Source organism: Rhinoderma darwinii, chromosome 2 (assembly GCF_050947455.1).
Source record: "Rhinoderma darwinii isolate aRhiDar2 chromosome 2, aRhiDar2.hap1, whole genome shotgun sequence".
NCBI classification, from domain to species: domain Eukaryota; kingdom Metazoa; phylum Chordata; class Amphibia; order Anura; family Rhinodermatidae; genus Rhinoderma; species Rhinoderma darwinii.
This window is the reverse complement of record NC_134688.1, coordinates 380025602-380047864: the sequence shown is the minus strand read 5'-3', so window position 1 is coordinate 380047864 and position 22263 is coordinate 380025602. Positions and strand designations below refer to the sequence as shown.

General features: G+C 40.9%; 1 protein-coding gene across 4 annotated transcripts in view; it reads left to right on the top strand.

Moving 5' to 3' along the window:
* The window catches only part of USP9X (ubiquitin specific peptidase 9 X-linked), a 195687-nt gene that overhangs the window by 84348 nt on the left and 89076 nt on the right, over positions 1-22263 (top strand). For all 4 annotated transcript variants that reach the window (XM_075853942.1, XM_075853941.1, XM_075853939.1 and 1 more), the window contains exons 8-9: positions 1475-1726; positions 3028-3166. In XM_075853942.1, coding sequence (XP_075710057.1) covers positions 1475-1726; positions 3028-3166 — 391 coding nt within the window. The remainder of the gene's footprint in view (positions 1-1474; positions 1727-3027; positions 3167-22263) is intronic.

Sequence of the window (22263 nt, the reverse complement as noted above, 5' to 3'; positions counted from 1 at the left end):
GAAAGCAGTAATTCTGTCTTTTTTTTTTTAATTTTATTTTTTACAGCGTTCACCGTGCGGGTTAAATAATTTAATGGTTCTATAGTTGGTCGTTCCGAACGTGACAATATCAAATATGTGTAATGTATTTTGTATAATGAATCATTTTCTAAGGCAAAAAAGTTTTTTTTATTTTTTTTGTAACTTTTATATATTTATTATGAATTTTCCGGAAGAGTGTTTTTTTAGTCCCATTTGGAGACTTTACTATGCGATGTTTGATTGCTTTTATAATACGCTGCAATACTTCTGTATTGCAGTGTATTATGCCTGTCAGTGCCTAACAGATGCCTGTCAGTTTTACACCAACAGGCACACACTAAAGGAAGACCTGGGGGCCTTTGTTAAGCCCCCGGCTGCTGTAAAAGCCATTGGCATCCCCGCGAAACCACTTAGATGTGGCAGTTGCTATTGAGCCCTGCATCTAAGGGGTTAAATGGCGGAAACCATGCCGGTTTTGATCCTGCCAACTCGAGCAGGTCTACTCCAAACCCTCAGCTACCTCCGGTAGCTGGGAGCTTTTACTCCTCCCGGCGACGCTGCTGTATGTGCAGTGCCGTACAAAATCAGAGGAAAGCATGTTAGTGACCGCCGTAAAAACACTTATGGGCGGTCACTAACTTGTTAAAGGGTTTGCTTCGGTTTTAATAAAGAATTCTATAGCACTAAATATCCTCTAAGCTGGTCATAAAAATTTTGTCAATTTGGTTCCTAAGCTTGGATCTTGGGGACAGCAGCTTCGGGACCATGCAGTCTATTTATACTAGCCATATCGATATGAATGTGTATTAGTTTTACGTGCTGCGTACACTGATTCGTGTCCCTTTAATTAGCTTTTTGACTGTCGGATCATTTGATACTGACATCATGTGATCATTCGTATACAGTTGAGTCAGGTTGCCTCTACCTGTGTTAGTGGCAGGATTATTTCCCTTCCAGTCCATGCATTATTAAGGCCCCCTGCGCACGGCCGTAGCTGTGTGTACGGGCCAGGATTATGTTACGAACGGGCCGCGGTGTGTCGTCCGTGGGCCGTCCGCACAGAATATGTGCATTGATTCCTATCAGTCTGGACCGCAAATGTAAACGTATAAAGACGTCCTTTTTTTATTTATTTTTTTGCGGTCTGGGCTCCAGGCAACGCACGGACCGTGGAAACCACGGTCGTGTGTATTGGCCCATAAGTAATCATGCATTTTATACTATCCGCAATCGCGGATATTATACTGCCGCAAAACTGCGGTCGTGTGCATGACTCCTTACCCTTGCTTTTCAATCAGTTAATGTAAACGTTCTTTGTGTCCTCTTTTTAGAAATGTTGATATTTTAGTTACTAGAACTGGTTAAAATGTTTGTTTAAATTTATTTTCTATAACCCCCAAATCTTGTGACCTGCTTTTTGGGTTTTAAAGTTTTCACTCTTTTTCTCCTGTAGGCCATTTGGACAGTGCTACGATTTTTTAACTCTTCACACTGTCAAGAAATACTTTCTTCCAATTATAGAAATGGTCCCTCAGTTTCTAGAAAATTTAACGGATGATGAATTGAAAAAAGAAGCAAAGAATGAAGCCAAAAATGATGCTCTCTCCATGATCATAAAATCCCTTAAAAACCTAGCTTCCCGTGTTCCAGGGCAGGAAGAAACTGTCAAAAATTTAGAAATTTTTAGGCTTAAAATGATACTTAGGTAAGTTGTAGATTACCAGATACCGGTTTTTGCTGTTTGCTGTTTTGTGTTTTCCTTTTCTACGTTTTAAATTATGGTATCGTTCCCGTTATTTTTCTTTATCTGTTTATTGTATACAAGGGACACTAATTATAAGTAGTATACATGACTTAAAAGGAGTTCTCCTAACTCCACAAACCCAATAAACAGCAGCTCACTCGAGCGTACTCAGTCAGCCTTGTTTTGCATGGTCATCCTTTCATTTTAAAAGCTGCCTTGTAATCCTACATTTCTGCATCTTTCACTGGCTGTAAGAGCTGATCAGTTGGGGAGGGAGAATGTCAGGAGCATGACCTGTGGCTTGCTTTAGAGAAGGGCTCTTTCCAATTTGGAAATGCCCCCTAAGGGTATGTGCACACGCTTTACTTAAAAGACGTCTGAAAATACAGAGCTGTTTTCAAGGGAAAACGGCTCATGATTTTTCATACTTTTTTTAGTTAATGAAAAACTGCTCCAAAAACGGCTCAAGAAGTGACTTGCACTACTTTTTCGCAGGCATTTTTTTACACGGCCACGTACTAAAAATGGCTCGTTGCTTCCGATTTTACGGCCCGAAAAACGGCCGAAAATAAGCAGTGTGCACATACCTTAATTCTCAAATTTAAAGAGGTTGTCCAGGTTGGGGACTGTTTTTTTTTTTTGTTTTGTTTAATTTTTCTTTATAGTGAAGCAGAAGGCTCTGCTCACAGTATAGCGGCCGTGCTGGGTTACTGCAGCTCTCCTCCTCTTCACTTGAGTAGGAGCGGAACTGCAGCACGGCCACTGTACTTTAACCATAGTCGCCTTCTTTCGGCACCGACCACTGCATAGCTGATCGGCGCGGGGTATAGATGTTTGTCTCGGACCACCACTAATCATATACAAATGACCTATCCTATGAGTAGGTCATCCGTATAAATGGCCCCCAACCTGGACAACTCCTTTAAGACTTGAAGGCAGGTGCCAGACCAATAATCGGAGTGACATCTAGCTGTCCTCAGCTCATAGTGTGTTTATAGTGGTCTCTAACTTTCAATTCTTTTATGGAGGTCATAACATAACTTAACGCTGAACACTCCCATTGTCTGATCAGGCCAACAATCCAGCCTACGTAGTCAATTTCACTTAAAATATCAGATGAAAGTATGCCAGTCTGAGGACCACCGTGCATTTGAAATAATGAACATCAAGGACTATAGACCTGCTCCATTTTAGAGGTTTGATATTTTGTGATGAATTTACTACTGTAATGTAAATTATTTCTAATTTGTAATTTGTTACAGGTTGTTACAAATTTCATCCTTTAATGGAAAAATGAATGCACTTAATGAAGTGAACAAAGTTATATCAAGTGTATCATACTACACGCACAGACATGGCAATCCAGAGGAGGAGGAGTGGTTGACTGCAGAGCGGATGGCAGTGAGTACAACGTATTGGAGTTTGTATAAGCCATAGTTAAAGCATATTGACTGAAGGCTATTGGTTAAATGGGCTTACGATATTTAATTTTCATGTGTGAAATTGAGCAATCAGAATTGGTAAAAAGGGTATGCTTCTTTTGCAGAAACAGCATCATTCTTGTCCAGGGGCTGTGTTGGTATTGCATCTTTTTTTCTAATCCTGAACAGCCCCTTTAACCCCTTCACGACCAGCCCACGTAGATTAACGAGCTGCCGAGCTGGGCTTTTGTCCTGCAGCCCGTTAATCCACGTGGTGTCAGAGCAGAGTGCACAGCGCTCTCCCTATTCCCTGAATCTCTCGGCACACGCTGCTACTAGCAGCCTAAGTGCTGAGAGAAGACATCAGGACCGGATTGATGCCGGTCCGATGACGTGAACACCATGATAAAGCTATCATGGTGTTCACAGCAAAGTTTGTTGCAGCAACAAACTTACGTGCTGTTTGTTACAATGTTTCTCCTCCCTCCCTGTCAGATCGTTCTGAGACAGTGGGGGAGAAGAAGCTGTGCCGAGCAGCTGCTGTGTGTCTCATATAAAGACAATGAATGTGAAACACACAAACACCTCCACATAGATAGTTTAGTGTAGGCAGCTAGTTATAGTTCAGGTAGTCTGTTAGGTAGATAGTACTCAGACTAGGACAATTAATTAGGGCTTATAATGTGTGTGTGTGTGTATATATATATATATATATATAATGTGTGTGTGTGTGTGTGTGTGTATATATATATATATATATATGTACATACACACACGTAATATATATTATATATAGACATTTGAAATTGGTTAATAATAAAAAATTAATAATTGGGGATGTTATATCTATATCATCATATAGATATATACGTACATGTAATATATACGTATACACACACATACTTATATAAATCTCTTCATATGTTTTACACATCTGTAAATTCTAAATACATTGATTCGTTGTTAGGCTGTGTTCACACAGAGTTTTTTGCAGGAGGAAAATTCCTCCTGCAAAAACTGCTCCAGTCGTTTTTTGCACAGTGGTTTGACAAACTCGTCAAAACACTGTTTTTTTTTTTTTACCCTTCTGACTGATTGAAATGGGGTTTTGGAGGCGGAAACCGCCTCAAGATAGGTCAGGTCGCTTCTTTTTACTGCGATGTGTTTTTTTTTGCTCACGGTAAAAAAGCTCGTCCAACTCCCATTGAAATCAATCGGAGACCTTTTCGGCCAGTTTTTGACGAGTTTTGCGGAGCGGTTTCCGCGCCGAAAAACTCGTAAAAAAAACTCTGTGTGAACAGGGCCTTAGGGTTGTTCATAAATTTATTGATCAATGGATTAGTGGAATTTTCTTTTGTTACTTTTATTAAAACTGTTACAAAAAATAAGTAAAAAAACAAATGGCACGCAAGTTATATACCACTGAAGAGGCATTTGCTCTCTTGGATTCTGATATTGAATGGGGTCACTTTTTGTGGGTTTTCGCTGTTTTGGTCCCTCCAGGGCGTTGCAAATGCGACATGGCATCGAAAACCATTATAGCAAAATTTGAGCTCCAAAACCCAAATGGCGCTCCTTCCCTTCTGAGGGCTGTAATGCGTTCAAATATAAGTTTATGACCACATATGGGGTATTGCCGTAATCAGGATAAATTTCTTTACAAATGTTGGGGCGCTTTTTCTCCTTTATTCCTTGCAAAAATTAAAAATGTCTATGTTTCTTCAGAAGAAATGTAGATTTTCATTTTCACAGACTAACGCCAATAAATTCAGCAAAAAACTGTGGGGTTAAAATGCTCACTATACAACTAGATACATTCCTTGAGGGGTGTAGTTTCCAAAATGGGGTCACTTTTTTGGGGTTTCCACTGTTTAGGTACCACAAGACCTCTTCAAACCAGACATGGAGTCTAAAATATATTGTAATAAAAAGGAGGCTTCAAAATCTCTAGGTGCTCCTTTGCTTTTGAGGCCGGTGTTTCAGTCCATTACCACACTAGAGCCACATGTGGGATATTTCTAAAAACTGCAGAATCTGGGCAATAAAATATTGAGTTGCGTTTCTCTGGTAAAACCTTCTGTGTTATAGAAATTTTTCTATTACAAATGAATTTCTGCAAAAAAAATTACATTTGTAAATTACACCTCTACTTTGCTTTAATTCCTGTGAAACGCCTAAAGGGTTAAGAAACTTTCTGAATGCTGTTTTGAATACTTTGAGGGGTGAAGTTTTTAAAATGGGGTGATTTATGGGGAGTTTCATATATATAAGGCCCTCAAAGCCACTTCAGAAATGAACTGGTCCATGAAAAAATAGGTTTTCGAAATTTCTTGAAAATGTGAGAAATTGTTGCTAAAGTTCTAAGCCTTGTAATGTCCTAGAAAAATAAAAGGACGTTCAAAAAACGATGCAAATATAAAGTAGACCTATGGGGGATGTCAACTAGTAACTATTGTGTGTGTGGTATTAATATCTGTTTTGCAAGCAGATACATTACAATTTAGAAAAATGCAATTTTTTGCAAATTTTCTCTACATTTTGGTGTTTTTCACAAATAAATACTGAATTTATCGACCAAATTTTTTCACAAACGTGAAGTACAATATGTCACGAGAAAGCAATCTCAGAATCGCTTGGATAGGTAAAAGCATTCCCAAGCTATTGCCACATAAATGCACACATGTCCGATTTGAATAAATCGCCTGCGTCCACAAGGCCGAAACAGGCTGTGTCCTGGAGGGGTTAAAGCACTAAAATGTTAATTACCAGTGTAAACATAGTTTATTTTCTGTGCCTTATCACAATTTTCACCGCTAATCACATTAGCTCTGATAACTTGATTTGTAGTTGGGGGTCAATAATTTCATCCACACTGCCTGTGTAATGACACGGCCCGACGCGCGCAGATCAACGAGAACGCGCTCGCTTGCTCCTTTCACAAGGAGCCGTGTATGGCGAAGAGCACTCGTTACTACGATCGTTGGTCCACGTACATTTCTATCATGTAGGCAGCACGTCTCTCTGTTTACACTGGGAGATGTGCTGCCAACAACGGTGGTAATTTCGGCTGCATAAACGATACATTCAACCGATGAATGAACGTTTGCTCGTTCATCGGCTGATCGTTGCCCTGTGTACACAGGGCAATGATATGTGAGCCCCGGTTTGCCTGATAATTGGGTCATGTAGAAGGGTCTTAAACCTGGTTCTAGACCTAGACTTTTTGTAGTGCTACTGATTAATTTTAAAGTGTAGCTAAATGCTTAACAAACTTCTGACATGTCATAGTGACTTGTCAGAAGTCTTGATGGGGGTCCAAGCGCTGAGACCCTCACCAATTGCTAAAACGAAGCAGCTGAAGCGCTCGTGTGAGAGCTTAGCTGCTTCGTTTCTGTTTGGCTTTTTCCGGAAATCAATATATCGGTGTACGAACTCTATAGCAAGTCTATGAGCCCATACTCTGATATATTGGCTTTCTGGAAAAAGCCGAACAGAAACTAAGCGGCTGAGCGCTCACACGAGCCCTTCAGCAGCTTCGTTATAGCGATTGGGGGGGTCTCAGTTCTCCGACCCCCACCAATCAAAACTTCTGACGTGTCACTGACATGTCACAAGTTTGTTAAATATTTAGCTATGCTTTAACTATTGCGTTACAGGGAATTGTATCAATTAGAGGGCATGCAAAAATGGGAGTTGGCAGGAGTTAGGCGACTACAGCACCTGTATGATGATAACGTGCTGAGATCATTTCAGCAGCTGAAAGACCTATTTCCACTGGAGCACAGTATGTTTTACCAATATTTGCAGATCCGTCATGCCCTGCAGGCGCATGTGGTGGACCTGACGGTTTGTGCTCTGGGGGTCCTAGGATATGTGGGATGGGCAGACACCACCAAAGGCCTGATCTCAATGGCATACAGGAGCTTGCTGTCCAAACACCTGGGAGACCCGATGGTGCTGGTAAAAGAGAAATGGGAACAGGATATCGATCCATTGACCGAAGAGGAGTGGGAGGAGATATTAGCGTCCACATGTCACTTATCACTCAGTCTGGCGCAGAGGAGATCCCAACTCTTCTTGATACATAGAGTGTACCGCACCCCGTGGGTATTAAAACAGATGGGTATTAGAGCGGATGCTAAATGTCCTAGGTGCACGGAGGAGAAGGCGGACATATATCATATGTTTTGGACATGTGAGGCCCTGAGGACCCTATGGGGGGAAATATTGGATCTGATAAAGCAGGTGTATGGTCGGGAATTGGCGGCAGACCCTAAAGTTATGTTGTTGGGAGCGGTGGGGGAATTGGAGAGTGACAGAATAGCAAGTCTGGCAATTGCAAAAAATATTATATCAGACGAGGAAATGCATTGCTAAACGCTGGCTGGATGCGGAACCACCAGGGATGAGGGAAATTGTAGGAATGTTGAATCATAATATCCTGATGGGGCATAAGATATTTTCGAAAAGGGGCACGGAAAAAAAATTTGATAAACAATGGAGCAGATGGTTGACTTGTCCTGAGGTGCTGTCACCTGAACCGAGTAGACTAGACTAAAGGCAAGAGTCATCTGAGGAATTGGAGGTGACCGAGTTTGGAGCAAAGAGGGGGTGGAGGGGAAACATGATAATAGAGCGGTTTTCTGGTCAGGATTGGTATTGTAAACAATTGGTGGAGATATGGTTGGGGGCTGTGCAGGGGGGGGAAAGAGGGTATGTTGGGGGTTTTCTGATATGCTGTAATTATTGTATACGATGTTGAAAAACTTGAAATGTGAATGTCAATGTGTTATCTTATTTTGGTGTTCGTATCAATAAAATTGGATTGATTTAAAAAAAAAAACTATTGCGCTACAGCTGGAGTCCACATGCGAGATTACGCTGTAAACTGTCATTTACATAGAGACTACGCCTGCTGTGCTGTAAATGAACCACAGACGTCAAGTGTCAGGATTCTGAATACACATCCCGTCCTGGCTGGAGGTATTGTCTATTCATTGTCAGGATACTTGAGTAACTGCACATGGTGAACAACGCAGGTTTACTATGTGCAGAATAAATGAATGGGGAGAAGTGTATGACGCTAATTGGTCACTGATTGTTCAGCGTCATACACTTCTCTCCACAACGCCCACTTGGTCAAAAAGTAAAACACGCCCAGTTGTCTATTAAGAAACTCATTAGCATAAAGCTAAAATAGGTCATAACTCTGCCAAAAAATGATTGTTTTTCAAAATAAAAAAACACTGCTGTAATCTACATTACAGCGCCGATCACATGATATACAAGATAGGCCACTTATAATGTGGTGACAGAGCTTCTTTAACAAATCTAATATGATAATGTGGCTCTAATAGCCAAATAGGAGGTGACTCTTTTTCTCACTCTGTCCAATCCGGATACAACTTCTCCCCCTTCCCTGCCCAGCAACTCAGTGTGATCATATGATCTACAGCTTCATGCTGATAGGACAGTGTAGGAGGCTGTGAGGGAGCTCCACCTCAGGAAATTCGCTGCCGTTACCTCCCAGTTTTCTAATAAAGTCTCATTTACATATTTAGAAAAATGCTCATAACTTTGCAAATACGTTTTTTAAAACAAATCACACTAATTTGCAGCATCAAAGCACCTATTAGATTAGTTAGGAGATAGGAAATTGATAAACTGGTGACAGTCCCTTTAAGTTAGTGGTAAAATTTGGTCAGTATTTAAATTTTGGTGTTTTTCACAAATGGAGAAAATGTGCACAAATTAGCATTTTTCTAAATTTAAATGGATCTACTTGTAATACCGAAATAGTTACTAGTTCACATTTCCCATATGTCTACTTTATGTTGGCATAGTTTTTTGAACATCCTTGTATTTTTCTAGCACATCACAAGGCTTAGAACTTTAGCAGCAATTTCTCACATTTTCAAGAAAATGTCAAGACTTCGTTTTTTTATTTTTTATGGACCAGTTCAGTTTGAAGTGGCTTTGAATGCCCTATATATTAGAAACCCCCCTATAAATCACCCCATTTTAAATACTGCACCCCAAATATTGAAAACCGCATTTAGAAAGTTTAACCCTTTAGGTGTTTCACAGTAATTAAAGCAATGTGGAGATAAAATGTACAAACTTTAATTTATTTTATTTTTTTTGCATAAAATCCGTTCTAATCAATTTTATTTTTTTTCTGAACGCAGCTCAATATTTATTGGCCAGATTTTTCAGTTTTTAGAATTATATCCCACATGTGGCTCTAGCGTGCTAATGGACAAACACAGGCCTCAGGAGCAAAGGAGCACCAAGTGCATTTTGGGGCCTTTTTTTTAATTAGAATATATTTTAGGCACCATGTCATGTTTGAAGAGGTCTTGTGGTGCCAAATCAGTGGAAGCACCTGCAAAAAGACACCATTTGGCAAACTACACCTCTCAAGGAATTTATCGAGGGGTATAGTGAGCATTTGGACCCCACATGTTTTTTGCTGAATTTAGTAAAATTAGGCTGTAAAAAGGAAATTCTACAGTTTTCCCAAAACAACGTAGATTTTTTTTTACAAGGCATAAAGGAGAAAACGCACCCCATCATTTGAAAAGCAATTTCTCGCGATTAAGGCAATACCCCACATGTTATAAACTGCTGTTTGAAAAAACGCCAGAGCTCAGAAAGGCTTGAGCACTATTTGGCATGCAGATTTTGCTGATTTGGTTTTTGGGCGCCATGTCGCATTTGCAAAATCCCTTAAAGGCATGGTGTTGCCAGAAAAACATGTTTTTTTTAAAAAAATTAAACATTTAGTGTGTGGGTGATTAAACATGGTTCAAATTTTTTTTATTTTTTTCACGAGTCAGGAAATAGTCAGGAAATATTATAAATTAATTCTAATTTATAATACTACCCATTTTTGGTCACTAGATGGAGCTAGTTCCCAAAATTGCAGCATTGCAACATTGGGTTAAAAGCCCTCGCTCTAGTGAGCTCTCAGCATCCCCCCCTCCTTTATCCTGGCTAGTGCCGGGATAAACGAGGGGTTTGAAAGGTTTAACCTCCTACACTGTGTGTCGCCATTTTTTGAGTTAACCCACAGTGTAGTAGGTTTACATACAGTAGTAAACACACACAAACACTAACATACATTGAAATGTCTTACCTGCTCCTGCCGCCGCGGCGGCTCCCTCCGGCCCGTCCGCTCCCTTTGCTGCCGCTGTTCCATGTGCACAAGTCCGGAAGCCGCGACCGGAAGTAGTAAGATTACAGTCCGGCCGCGACTTCCGGTCCACAGGAAAATGGCGCCGGACGGCGCCAATTTCGAATAGGACTGTGTGGGAGCGGCGCATGCGCAGTTCCCACACAGACGCCGTACACGGACGTGAATGGGACGGGAGCCGTTCACAGTCCCTATGGGACTGTGGCTGCCGTACTCCATGTCTGTGTGTGTCGTTAATCGACACACACAGAAATGGAACAAAAAATGGCAGCCCCCATAGGGAAGAAAAAGTGTAAAAATAAGAAAAAGTAAAACACAAACACACAAATGAATAAAAACGTTTTTATTAAAGCACTAACATCTTTAACATATAAAAAAAATTATTTGCCATGACACTGTTCCTTTAAGTGCCAGAGTATAGTGGAAGTCCCCTAAGAAGTGACCCTATTTTAGAAAATGCACCCCTCAAGGCATTTATCATTTGCCTGGACATATGACAGGGCCCAGAAATAAAGTGTAATATGGGGTGCAGATTTAGCTTGGTAGAAGTTCTGTTTGGGGTTTGAGTGCATCAGGGTATAATAAGAAAACATAATGCCGTAAATAATAATCCGCAGATGTATGGCCCGTTTCGCGCTGATAAATTATGCCAAATCTTATCCGCTTTTGGAACACTGCAGATTTTGTCGTCCTATTCTGAGAGCCAGAACTTTATTTTTATTTTTTCGGCTAGCTTTACTTATTATTTGTTGCGGGACAATCTGTTATTGATTGGTACAATTTTAGGGTACATTTGACTTTCTGACCACTTTGCATTCCAATTTTTGGCAAGCAAGGTGACCAAAAACCGCAATTTGTTTTTTTTTTTTTAGTTTTCACCGTGGGCTATAAATGAAAATTTTTATTTTATTCTGCGGGTTGATAACTATTACGGCAATACCATATGTATATAGGTTTTTGTTTTTTTTACGTTTTGCATCGTGTGCACAATAAAATCATTTTTTATTTAATTTTTTAATATTTTTTTGTGTCCCCGTATTCTGAGAGCCATAACTTTTTTTTTTTTAATCCAATTATGTGAAAGGGCTTGTTTTTTTTGTTGCTTTTTTGGGGTACATGCGACTTCTATATTTTGGGAGGGGTGGTGATTTTGACATTGTCTTTGTTTATTTTTTCCGTGTTCACTGTGTGCGAAAAATAACATTTTAGTGTGGGCCGTTACTGACGTGGCAATACCAAATATGTGTACTTTTTGAGCGTTTTAATTTTTACTATAATAAAAGACTTATAGGACTTTTTTTAATACTTATGTACAAAATTTTTATTAACTTATTTTAACCTGCACCTCTGATTTTTATTCTAATACATTGAGCTGCCCATGTAGTGTAATGTATTAGAGCTGTCCGTTATTCACTGACAACCTATTATGCTCCAGGTAGGGCCTAATGTGCTTCTGTACGTGGCAGACCTGGAGGCCATTGTTAGGCCTCCCGTAGCCATAGCAACCATCGGCACCCCTGTGGTCACAGTGATGCCAATTTACCACAAACCATTAAGATGCCGCAATCTTTTTATCACGGCTTCTTAGGGGTTAATGGCAGGGATCGGAGCTAGCTCCGTTCACTGCCATTACAGCATGGTGTCAGCTGTAACATACATCTGACATCTGCGGCTGATGGCTGCACATCTTCTTTTCTTGTCCGGAAGCCTTTTAGGTCCCGCCTCTGGGCGTGGCCTAACAGGCTTCCGTACTTGGCAGACAGAAGGCCATAGTTAGGCCTCCGTTTGGCAAAGCAGCCATTGGTAACCCCGCAATCGAATCGCGGTGTGCCAATCTGCTAGCAACACCATAGATGCAGCGCCCACTTTTGAGCGCTGCATCGAAGGGGTTAATTGGTCGGAACGGAGGATACCTCCGGTCCTGGCCTTGCAGCAGGGTCTCAACTGTAATATTCAGTTGACACCCGCTGATGATGGCGGCGCACCTTATGTCCTTAGCGACAATGACGTAATAGTACTTCTGATATCGTTAAGGGGTTAAGGCATTGAGGACTTGATTCATGATCTAGACTCAAAATCTGTATGATTATACACGAGATCGTAAGACAATTGTAAATTTTAGGCTAAGGATATACCCCAACAATTGGTCATTAGTTATGGCTAAATTCATGGGATTATGTTGCAAATAAGGTTTTGGGAGACTTCATTCACTGGATGAATTAGTTCGGTCACTCACAACTTTGTTTACCATGTGGGGCAATAATACGTTTTACAGATGTCGCCTCATAGCACCTGCCTAAATGCTGCTTGAAGTACTGATGCCTTCCAATTATTTTGTCTTTGTTTTGGGGAAAAAAAAATTCATGTTTTTTTTTTTATTTTGTTTGTTTTTTTGGTAAAATTTTGAAGGTTAAATAAAAAAAAAATTCAGTTTTTTATTTTTCTCAAAGTTGTAGCAAAAAAACATTAGCCTTGTGGTGTTCTGCTTTTGAAATTCTCAAAAGCTTATCGTAAAGTGTCACATATAGTGAAAACTTTCTTCTGAGTTGTTTAAGATTAGCTATAAGGTTTTAATATGTCCTAAAGTGCCCTATCTCCTACATAATCTGATCGGCGCTGTAATGTAGATAACAGTGGTTTTTGTTTTGATCATTTTTGAACAAGTTAGGAACAATTTTAGATTTATGATAATTACTTTCTTAATAGACAACAGGGCGTGTTTTTACTTTTGACCAACTGGGCGTTGTGAAGAGAAATGTATGACGCTGACCAATCAGTGACCAATCCGTGTCATACACTTCTCATTGTTCCAGCCCAGCTTCTTTCACTGCACAATCACGCTGTAACAATGGGCTGGAACAATGAGACGTGTATGACACGGATCGATCACTGATTGGTCAGCGTCATACACTTCTCTCCACAATGCCCAGTTGTCTATTAAGAAAGTAATTAGCATAAATCTAAAATTGCTCATAACTTGCTCAAAAATGATCGTTTTTCAAAATAAAAACCACTGCTGTTATCTACTTTACAGTGCCGATCAGATTATGTAGGAGATTGGGCACTTATAATGTGGTGACAGAGCCTCTTTAACCCCTTCAGGACTGAGCCTGTTTTGGGCTTTTTTTTTTTGAACGGAAATAAAAGTTCTACAGACTGCACTTATGTTTCCGTTCAAAAAAAAACGGAAACGTAGCGAACGGAGACAAACTGAAAGCAAATGAAACAAAATAATTACCATTGAAATCAATGGTAATCAACCCCTTCAGGACTGAGCCTGTTTGGCCTTCAGGACGAAGCCGATTTTTCAAATCGGACATGTCACTTTATGTGGTAATAACTCCGGAATGCTTTTACCTATCCAAGTGATTCTGAGATTGTTTTCTCGTGACATATTGTACTTTGTTAGTGAAAAAATTTGGTCGATAAATTCAATATTTATTTGTAAAAAACACCAAGATTTAGAAAAAATTAGCATTTTTCTAAATTTAAATGTATCTACTTGTAAAACAGATAGTAATACCACACAGAATACTTACTAGTTTACATTTCCCATATGTCTACTTTATGTTTGCATAGTTTTTTGAACATTTCTTTTATTTCTCTAGGACGTTACAAGGCTTAGAACTTTAGCAGCAATTTCTCATATTTTCAAGAAAATTTCAAAAGCTTGTTTTCAGGGACCAGTTCAGTTCTGAAGTGGCTTTGAGGGCCTTATATTTTAGAAAGTCCCCATAAATCACCCCATTTTGAAAACGGCACCCCTCAAAGTATTCAAAACGGCATTCAGAAAGTGTTTTAACCCTTTAGGCATTTCACAGGAATTAAAGCAAAGTAGAGGTGAAATTTGTAAATTTCACCTCAAATTTTTTTTTTGGGGGGGAAATTCATTTGTAATACATTTTTTCTGTACCACAGAAGGTTTTACCCAAGATTTTGGGGCCTCCTTTTTTTAGAATATATTTTAGGCACCATGTTAGGTTTGAATAGGTCTTGTGGTATCAAAACAGTAAACACCCCCCAAAAGTGACGCCATTTTGGAAACTACACCCCTCAAGGAATTTATCTATGGGTATAGTTAGCATTTTGAACCCACAGTTTTTTTTGCTAAATTTATTTGAATTCGTATGTGAAGATGAAAATCTACTTTTTTTTTCTGAAAAAAACATAGAAATTTAACATTTTTACAAGGAATAAAGTAGAAAAAACACCCCAACATATGTAAAGCAATTTCTCCCGATTACGTAAATACGCCATATGTGGTAATAAAGTGCTGTTTGGACCCACCGCGGGGCTTAGAAGGCAAGGAGCGCTATTTGGCTTTTGGAGCTCAAGTTTAGCTGAAATAGTTTTTGGGTGTCATGTTGAATTTGCAAAGCCCCCGAGGGACCAAATAGTGGACGCCCCCCAAAAGTAACCCCGTTTGGGAAACTACACCACTTAAGGAATCTATCTAGGGGTATAGTGAGCATTTAGACCCCACACGTCTTTTGCAGAATTTATTAGTATTAGGCCGTGAAAATTAATATCAACATTATTTCCACGAAAATGTAGAATTTTTTTTCATTTTCATAAAGGAGAAAAAGCACCCCAATATTTGTAAAGCAATTTCTCCCGAGTACGGCTATAGCCCACATGTGGTCATAAATGCTTTTTCATTAGAAAGTAATTAACCCTTTCCAGACTGATCCGGGTTTTGCTTTTTCATTTTAATGTTTCCCTCCCCTTTCCGAGAGCCATAACTTTTTTTATTTTTCTGTCAATAGAGCGGTACGAGTGTTTATTTTTTGGGGGACGAACTGTAGTTTTTATTGGTACATACAACTTTTTTCGCACTTTTTATTAAATTTTTTGGTAGAGCCAAGTTGACCAAAAAACAGCGGATTTGCCGTTTTAAATTCTTTACTTTTACGGCGTTCACCGTGCGAGTTAAATAATGGTATATTGTAATAGTTTGGACTTTTATGGATGCAGCGATACCAATTTTGTGTATTTTTTTACATTACTTTAGAGGAAAAATGTGAAAAGGTTGTTTATTTGGACTTTAAAGGAACAGTGTTACCACAAAAATTGTTTTAATATGTTAAAGATGTTAGTGCTTTATTAAAAACGTTTGGATTAATTTGTGTGTTTGTGTGTTACTTTTTCTTATTTTTACACTTTTTCTTCCCTATGGGGGCTGCCATTTTTTTTTCCATTTCTGTATGTGTTGATTAACGACACATACAGACATGGAATACGGCAGCCACAGTCCCATAGTGACTGCAAACGGGGCCCGTTCCATCCACTATCATGTACGCCGCTCCCACACAGTTCAATTTGAAATGCGCGCATACCGGCGCCATTTTCCTGTGGACCGGAAGTCGCGGCCGGACAGTAGTATTACTACTTCCGGTCGCGGCTTCCGGACTTGTGCACATGGAGCAGCGGCAGCAGACGGAGCGGATGGACCGGAGGGAGCGGCGGCGACTGGAGCAGGTAAGTTATTTCTATGTATGTTCGTGTTTTAGTGTGATTACTATTGTATGTAAACCTTCTACACTGTGTGTTAGCTCAAAAAATGGCGACACACAGTGTAGGAGGTTAGACCGTCAAACCCCTCGTTTCTCCCGGCACTAGCCAGGATAAAGGAGGGGGGGATGCTGAGAGCTCACTAGAGCGAGGGCTTTTTACCCAATTTTGCAGCATAAAGCAATGTGGTTGCTTTACCGCATGCAATGCTGCAATTTTGGGAATGGCTCCATCTAGTGACCAGCAATGGGAAATATTATAAATTAGAATCCAATTGAATCCAATTTATAATCACTGGTAGAATACACTGCAATACTAATGTATTGCAGTATATTGTCATTTTTACATGCTCCTGTGAGGCTGGGTTCACACGACCATGTTACGTCCGTAATGGACGGAACGTATTTCGGCCGGAAGACCCGGACCGAACACACTGCAGGGGGCCGGGCTCCTAGCATCATAGTTATGTACGATGCTAGGAGTCCCTGCCTCTCCGTGGAACTACTGTCCCGTACTGAAAACATGATTACAGTACAGGACAGTTGTCCTGCAGAGAGGCAGGGACTCCTAGCATCGTACATAACTATGATGCTAGGAGCCCGGCTACCTGCACTGAGTTCGGTCCGGGACTTCCGGCCAAAATACGTCCGTCCATTACGGACGTTAATATGGTCGTGTGAACCCAGCCTAACAGCGCGGTCGCTGTTTCTGTCCGTTAGTCCCGGGTGTCAGCTGTAATACACAGCTGACACCCGCAGCGTATGGCACGGGCTCAGTGAGTGAGACGCTCCTTACATCACCCCCCACACCACGACATGCTATTAAGTCAGGGTACGCGAAAGGTTTCATGCGCAGCAGATGGTGCAAAGTGAAAATTACAATTTTCGACTGATATGCCATCTTAGTGCACTATATGTTGTGCCCAGTTTGTGCCACAAATACCACAAATAAAATATTAACAGGGTTCTCCCGGGTATGGCGATGCCATATCGGTGGACGTAAACGGCTGTTTGGGCACGCTGTAGGGCTCAGAAGGGAGGGACGCCATTTGGCTTTTGGAGCGCAGATTTTGCTTGGTAGTAGCTCTGGCGTTTTGCTGGTATTTCAGTTTATAATGTGGGGGCATATGTAGGCTGGGCAGAGTACATCAGGGGCATAATAAGAGGGTATAATAATGCAGTAAATAAATAATCCGCAGATATGTGGCCTTTGTGGCACTTATAAATTGCACCCGATCTTATCCGCTTTTGGAACGCTCTGCACATTTTGCATCGCTATATTCTGGGAGCCAGAACTTTTTTTATTTTCTCACCACCGGAGCTGTGTGAGGGCTTATTCTTTGCTGGACAATCTGTAGTTTTCATTGGTACCATTTTGGGGTACATGCGATTTGTTATTTTTTTTTGGATCACTTTTTATTTCATTTTTCGTCAAGCAAGGTGACTAAAAAGCATCAATTCTGACAATGTGTTTTTTTTTTTTTTTTTACGGCTTTCACCCTGGGCTATAAATGACCATTATAGTTTATTCTGCGGGTCGATACGATTACGGCGATGTCATATGTATATCGTTATTTTTTACATTTTGCAGCGTTTGCGCAACAAAAGAACTTATTTATAAAATAAACAATTTTTTGTGTCGTCATATTCTGTGAGCCATAAGTTTTTTTTATTTTTCAGTCAAAAAAGCTGTGTAAGGGCTTTTTTTTTTTTGCGGGACGGGTTGTAGCTTGTATTGGTACCATTTTGGCGTACATGCGACTTTTTGATCACTTTTTATTGTATATTTTGGGAGGGGTGGTGACCAAAAAATAGTGATTCTGGCATTGTTTTTCGTTTATTTTATTTGCGGTGTTCACCGTGCGGGAAAAATAATATTTTAGTTTTATAGATGGGGTTGTTATGAACACGGTGATACCAAATATGTGTACTTTTTTTACGTGTTAATTTTTTTACTTTCTTTACTTGTCCCACTAGGGGACACTTAGGGTGGATTTACACGAACGTGATATACGTCCGTGCAACGTGCGTGATTTTCACGCGCCTCGCACGGACCTATGTTAGTCTATGGGGCCGTGCAGACGGTCAGTGATTTTTGCGCAGCGTGAGTCCGCTGCGTAAAACTCACGACATGTCCTATATTTCTGAGTTTTTCGCGCATCACGCACCCATTGAAGTCAATGGGTGCGTGAAAATCCCGCGCACCACACGGAAGCACTACCGTGGGGATGCGCGTGATTCGCGCAACAGCAGTCAAAAGTATGTTTGCACATAGAAAAGCACCACGTGCTTTTCTGTTTACAAACATCCAAACGGAGTGTCATAATGATGGACGAAAATCACGCAGCCGCACATCATATGTGATGACACACGGAGCTGTTAAGTGGCTTTTGCGCATGCAAAACGCCGCTTTTTTGCGTGCGCAAAAACGCACACGCTCGTGTAAATCCGCCCTTAGACTTGCAGCTCTGATTGCTGCTGGAATACATTACACTACCTACTTAGTGTAATGCATTCCAACTGTCATTGTGACGTGACAGTCACACTGACAGGAAGCCTACGACGACCACCCTCCGGCTGGTCCTCATAGGCTTCTGTACATGGCAGCCCGGAAGCCATTGTCTGGCGTCCGGTTGCCATGGGTACCATCGCCAGCCCCCGTGATTTCACGTGGGGGCTGCCGATCTCTGCTAAAATCCTTAGATGTGGCGATCGAAATCGACCGCCGCATCGAAGGAGTTAACTGCCAAAATCAGCGGCGATGGGCAGCTGATCGGCAACAGGGAATGCAGGGCAGACACCCTGCACAGTTAACCGCCGCTGCGGTTAACTGTCCGCGCACCTCGACGTGCAGTTACGGCTGTGCTTTAAGTTACTGCTCTCCTCGACCTGCATTAACGTCAAGGTGCGGGAAATGGGTAAACCCAAATTGCATCCATACTGTAAGCAATGACCAGTATGTATTGACAAATATACCTATAAACTAATATGGCTAAATAATGGTCTCAAATGATAGTTTCTTGTTATAATTAGGTGACAATGCACCATGGGTATATGCCCTCACTACCAGGAGGCGATCACTAGGTAGAAAAGTCTTGGCTCTGTCCAGGCAGGCACTTGCTGGAAATCTCACAGAAAGGATTCAGAAGTGTCAGGATTCTGAATACACATGACGTCCAGGCTGGAGGTCATGTGTATTCATTATCAGGACACTTGTGTATGTGGCTGCACATTGTTCTGGTAAGAACACTATGTGCTGTGTAAATTAATGGAGAGGAGTGCATGATGCTGATTGGTCACTGATTCGTCAGTGTCATACACTTCTATTCACAACGCCCAGTTAGTAAAACAAGTAAACACGCCCAGTTGGACACACGAAAAAAAAACACGCCCAGTTGTCCATTTAAAACCTCATTTGCATAAATATAAAATAGCTCATAACTTGGCCAAAAATGAACGTTTAAAAAAAATAAAAACCTTACTGTTATCTACATTGCAGCGCCGATCACATGCAATAGGAGATAGGGATTTGATAATCTGGTGACAGAACCTCTTTAACCCCTTCCCGACATGCGCCGTACATGTACGGCGCTGTCGGGAGGTGCTTCCCGCAAAGCGCCGTACATGTACGGCGCAGTGATTGTGTGGGCTCAGAAGCAGAGCCGGCACCATCACCGCGGGGTGACAGCTGTATTATACAGCTGGCACCCTCCTGTAACTGCCAGGACCGGAGCTACTCTCCGATCCGGCAGATTAACCCCTCAGATGCTGCGCTCAATAGAGCGCAGCATCTGATAGGTTTTCACCCGATCGGCAACCCAGTGATGCAATCGCTGGGTTGCTGTGGCAATCGGACGCCAGAAAATGGCGTCCGAGTCTGCCTTGTACGGGAGCCAATGAGGACCCGCCTTCGGCGTGTCCTCATAGGCTTGCTGTCAGTGAATAACTGACAGCGCTAATACACTGCACTACGTATGTAGTGCAGTGTATTAGAGTAGCGATCGGGGCATCAGGCCCTCATGTCCCCTAGTGGGACAAGTAAGAAAAGTAAAAAAAAGATAATAAAAATGTGGTAAAACAATAAAAACACACACATTTCAAATAAAAATAAAGCTAAACTGACTTTTTTCCCATAGTTAGTCTTTTATTATGGGAAAAACCGTAAAAATTAAAAAAAACTATACATAATTGGTATCGCCGCGTCCGTAACGACCCAAACTACAAAACTGTTATGTAATTTATCCCGCACGGTGAACGGCGTAAAAAAAAAACGTGAAAAACAACGCCAGAATCTTTGTTTTTAGGTCACATCTCCTTCCAAAAAATGCTATAAAAAGTGATCAAAAAGTCACATTTACTCCAAAATAGTACTAATAAAAACGGCAATCCGTCCCGCAAAAAATAATCCCTGACACCGCTTTGTGCACGCAAAAATAAAAAAGTTATGGGTCTTAGAATATGTCGACACAGAAAACAAATGATTTTATAAAAAAAGTGATTTTATTGTGCAAAAGCCGCAATACATAAAAAAAACTATATCAATTTGGTATCGCCGTAATCGTATCGACCCGCAGAATAAAGCTAACATGTAATTTAGGGCGCACTGTGGATGCCGAAAAAAAAACCAATAAAAAACTATTCCAGAATTGATTGTTTTTGGTAATTTCCTTTACCAAAAAATGAAATAAAAAGTGATCAAAAAGTCGTATGTGTTCTAAAATGGTACCAATAAAATCTACAGCCCGTCTCGCAAAAAACAAGCCCGCACACCGCTCAATCAACTGAAAAATAAAAAAGTTATGGCACTAGTAATGCGGTGATGAAAAACATCTCAATGCGCAGGCCGGAGGGGAACATTCCTTCAGTTTCAGGGCCCGAGTATTTAGGAACTAGGAAAGGGAAGGGACATAGCACATCCGCTGTAAGCGAGAGTGCCCGTATTATACCAGCGCAAAACTTTCCCAGTAATATTTCCCAAACTATGAAGGAGAAAAAGTCCCCAAAAGGTGCAGAGCGTTACAGAAGGGGGATAAGAAAGAAAACCGTTTATCAGTGTGACACCGGCCTGCGCATAACGGATTGCTTCACAGCGTAACACACCACATCTATGGATAATTGTATTATTTACCCCATTATTATACCCTCTTATTATGCCCTGATGTACTCCGCACAGATTACATATACCCTGATGTACTCCGCACAGATTACATATACCCTGATGTACTCCACACAGCTTACATATACCCTGATGTACTCCGCCCAGCTTACATATACCCTGATGTACTCCGCACAGCTTACATATACCCTGATATACTCCGCACAGCTTACATATACCCTGATATACTCCGCACAGCTTACATATACCCTGATGTACTCCGCACAGCTTACATATACCCTGATGTACTCCGCACAGCTTACATATACCCTGATATACTCCGCACAGCTTACATATACCCTGATGTACTCCGCACAGCTTACATATACCCTGATGTACTCCGCACAGCTTACATATACCCTGATGTACTCCGCACAGCTTACATATACCCTGATGTACTCCGCACAGCTTACATATACCCTGATGTACTCCGCACAGCTTTCATATACCCTGATGTACTCCGCACAGATGACATATACCCCTGATGTACTCCGCACAGATGACATATACCCCTGATGTACTCCTCACAGATTACATATACCCTGATGTACTCCGCACAGATTACATACGCCACCACATTATAAACTGAAATACCAGCAAAACCCCGAACAGAACTATTACCAAGCAAAATCCATGCTCAAAATGGCGGTCTATCCCTTCTTAGCCCTACAGCGTGCCCAAACGGCAATTTATGTTCACAAGTAAGGCATTACCATACCCGGGAGAAACGCTTAACAATTTATGGGGTAAGATTCTCTAGGGGCACAACATCTTGTGCGGTGAATGGGCAGATCAGTGGAAAAATTGCAATTTTCACTTTGCACCATCCACTGCGTATTCATTTCTGAAAAACACCTGTGATGTCTAAATTCTCACTACACCCCTTGATAAATGCCTTTAGGGGTGTAGTTTCTAAAACGGGGTCACTTTTGTTTGGTACATCAGGGGTTTTGCAAATGCAACATGGCGTCCGCAAACCATTCCAGCAAAATCTACGCTCCAAAAGATAAATACCGCTCCTTTTCTTCTGAATGCTCCCATATACGTAAATAGCCTATTATAACCACATATGGGATGTTACCGTACTCGGGAGAAATTACTTTACAAATGTTGGGGTGCTTTTTCTTCTCTATTCCTTGTAAAAATGAAAAATGTTGATCTAAAACTACATCTTGTTGGAAAAAAAAAATATTTTTCATTTTCATAGCTTAATTCTA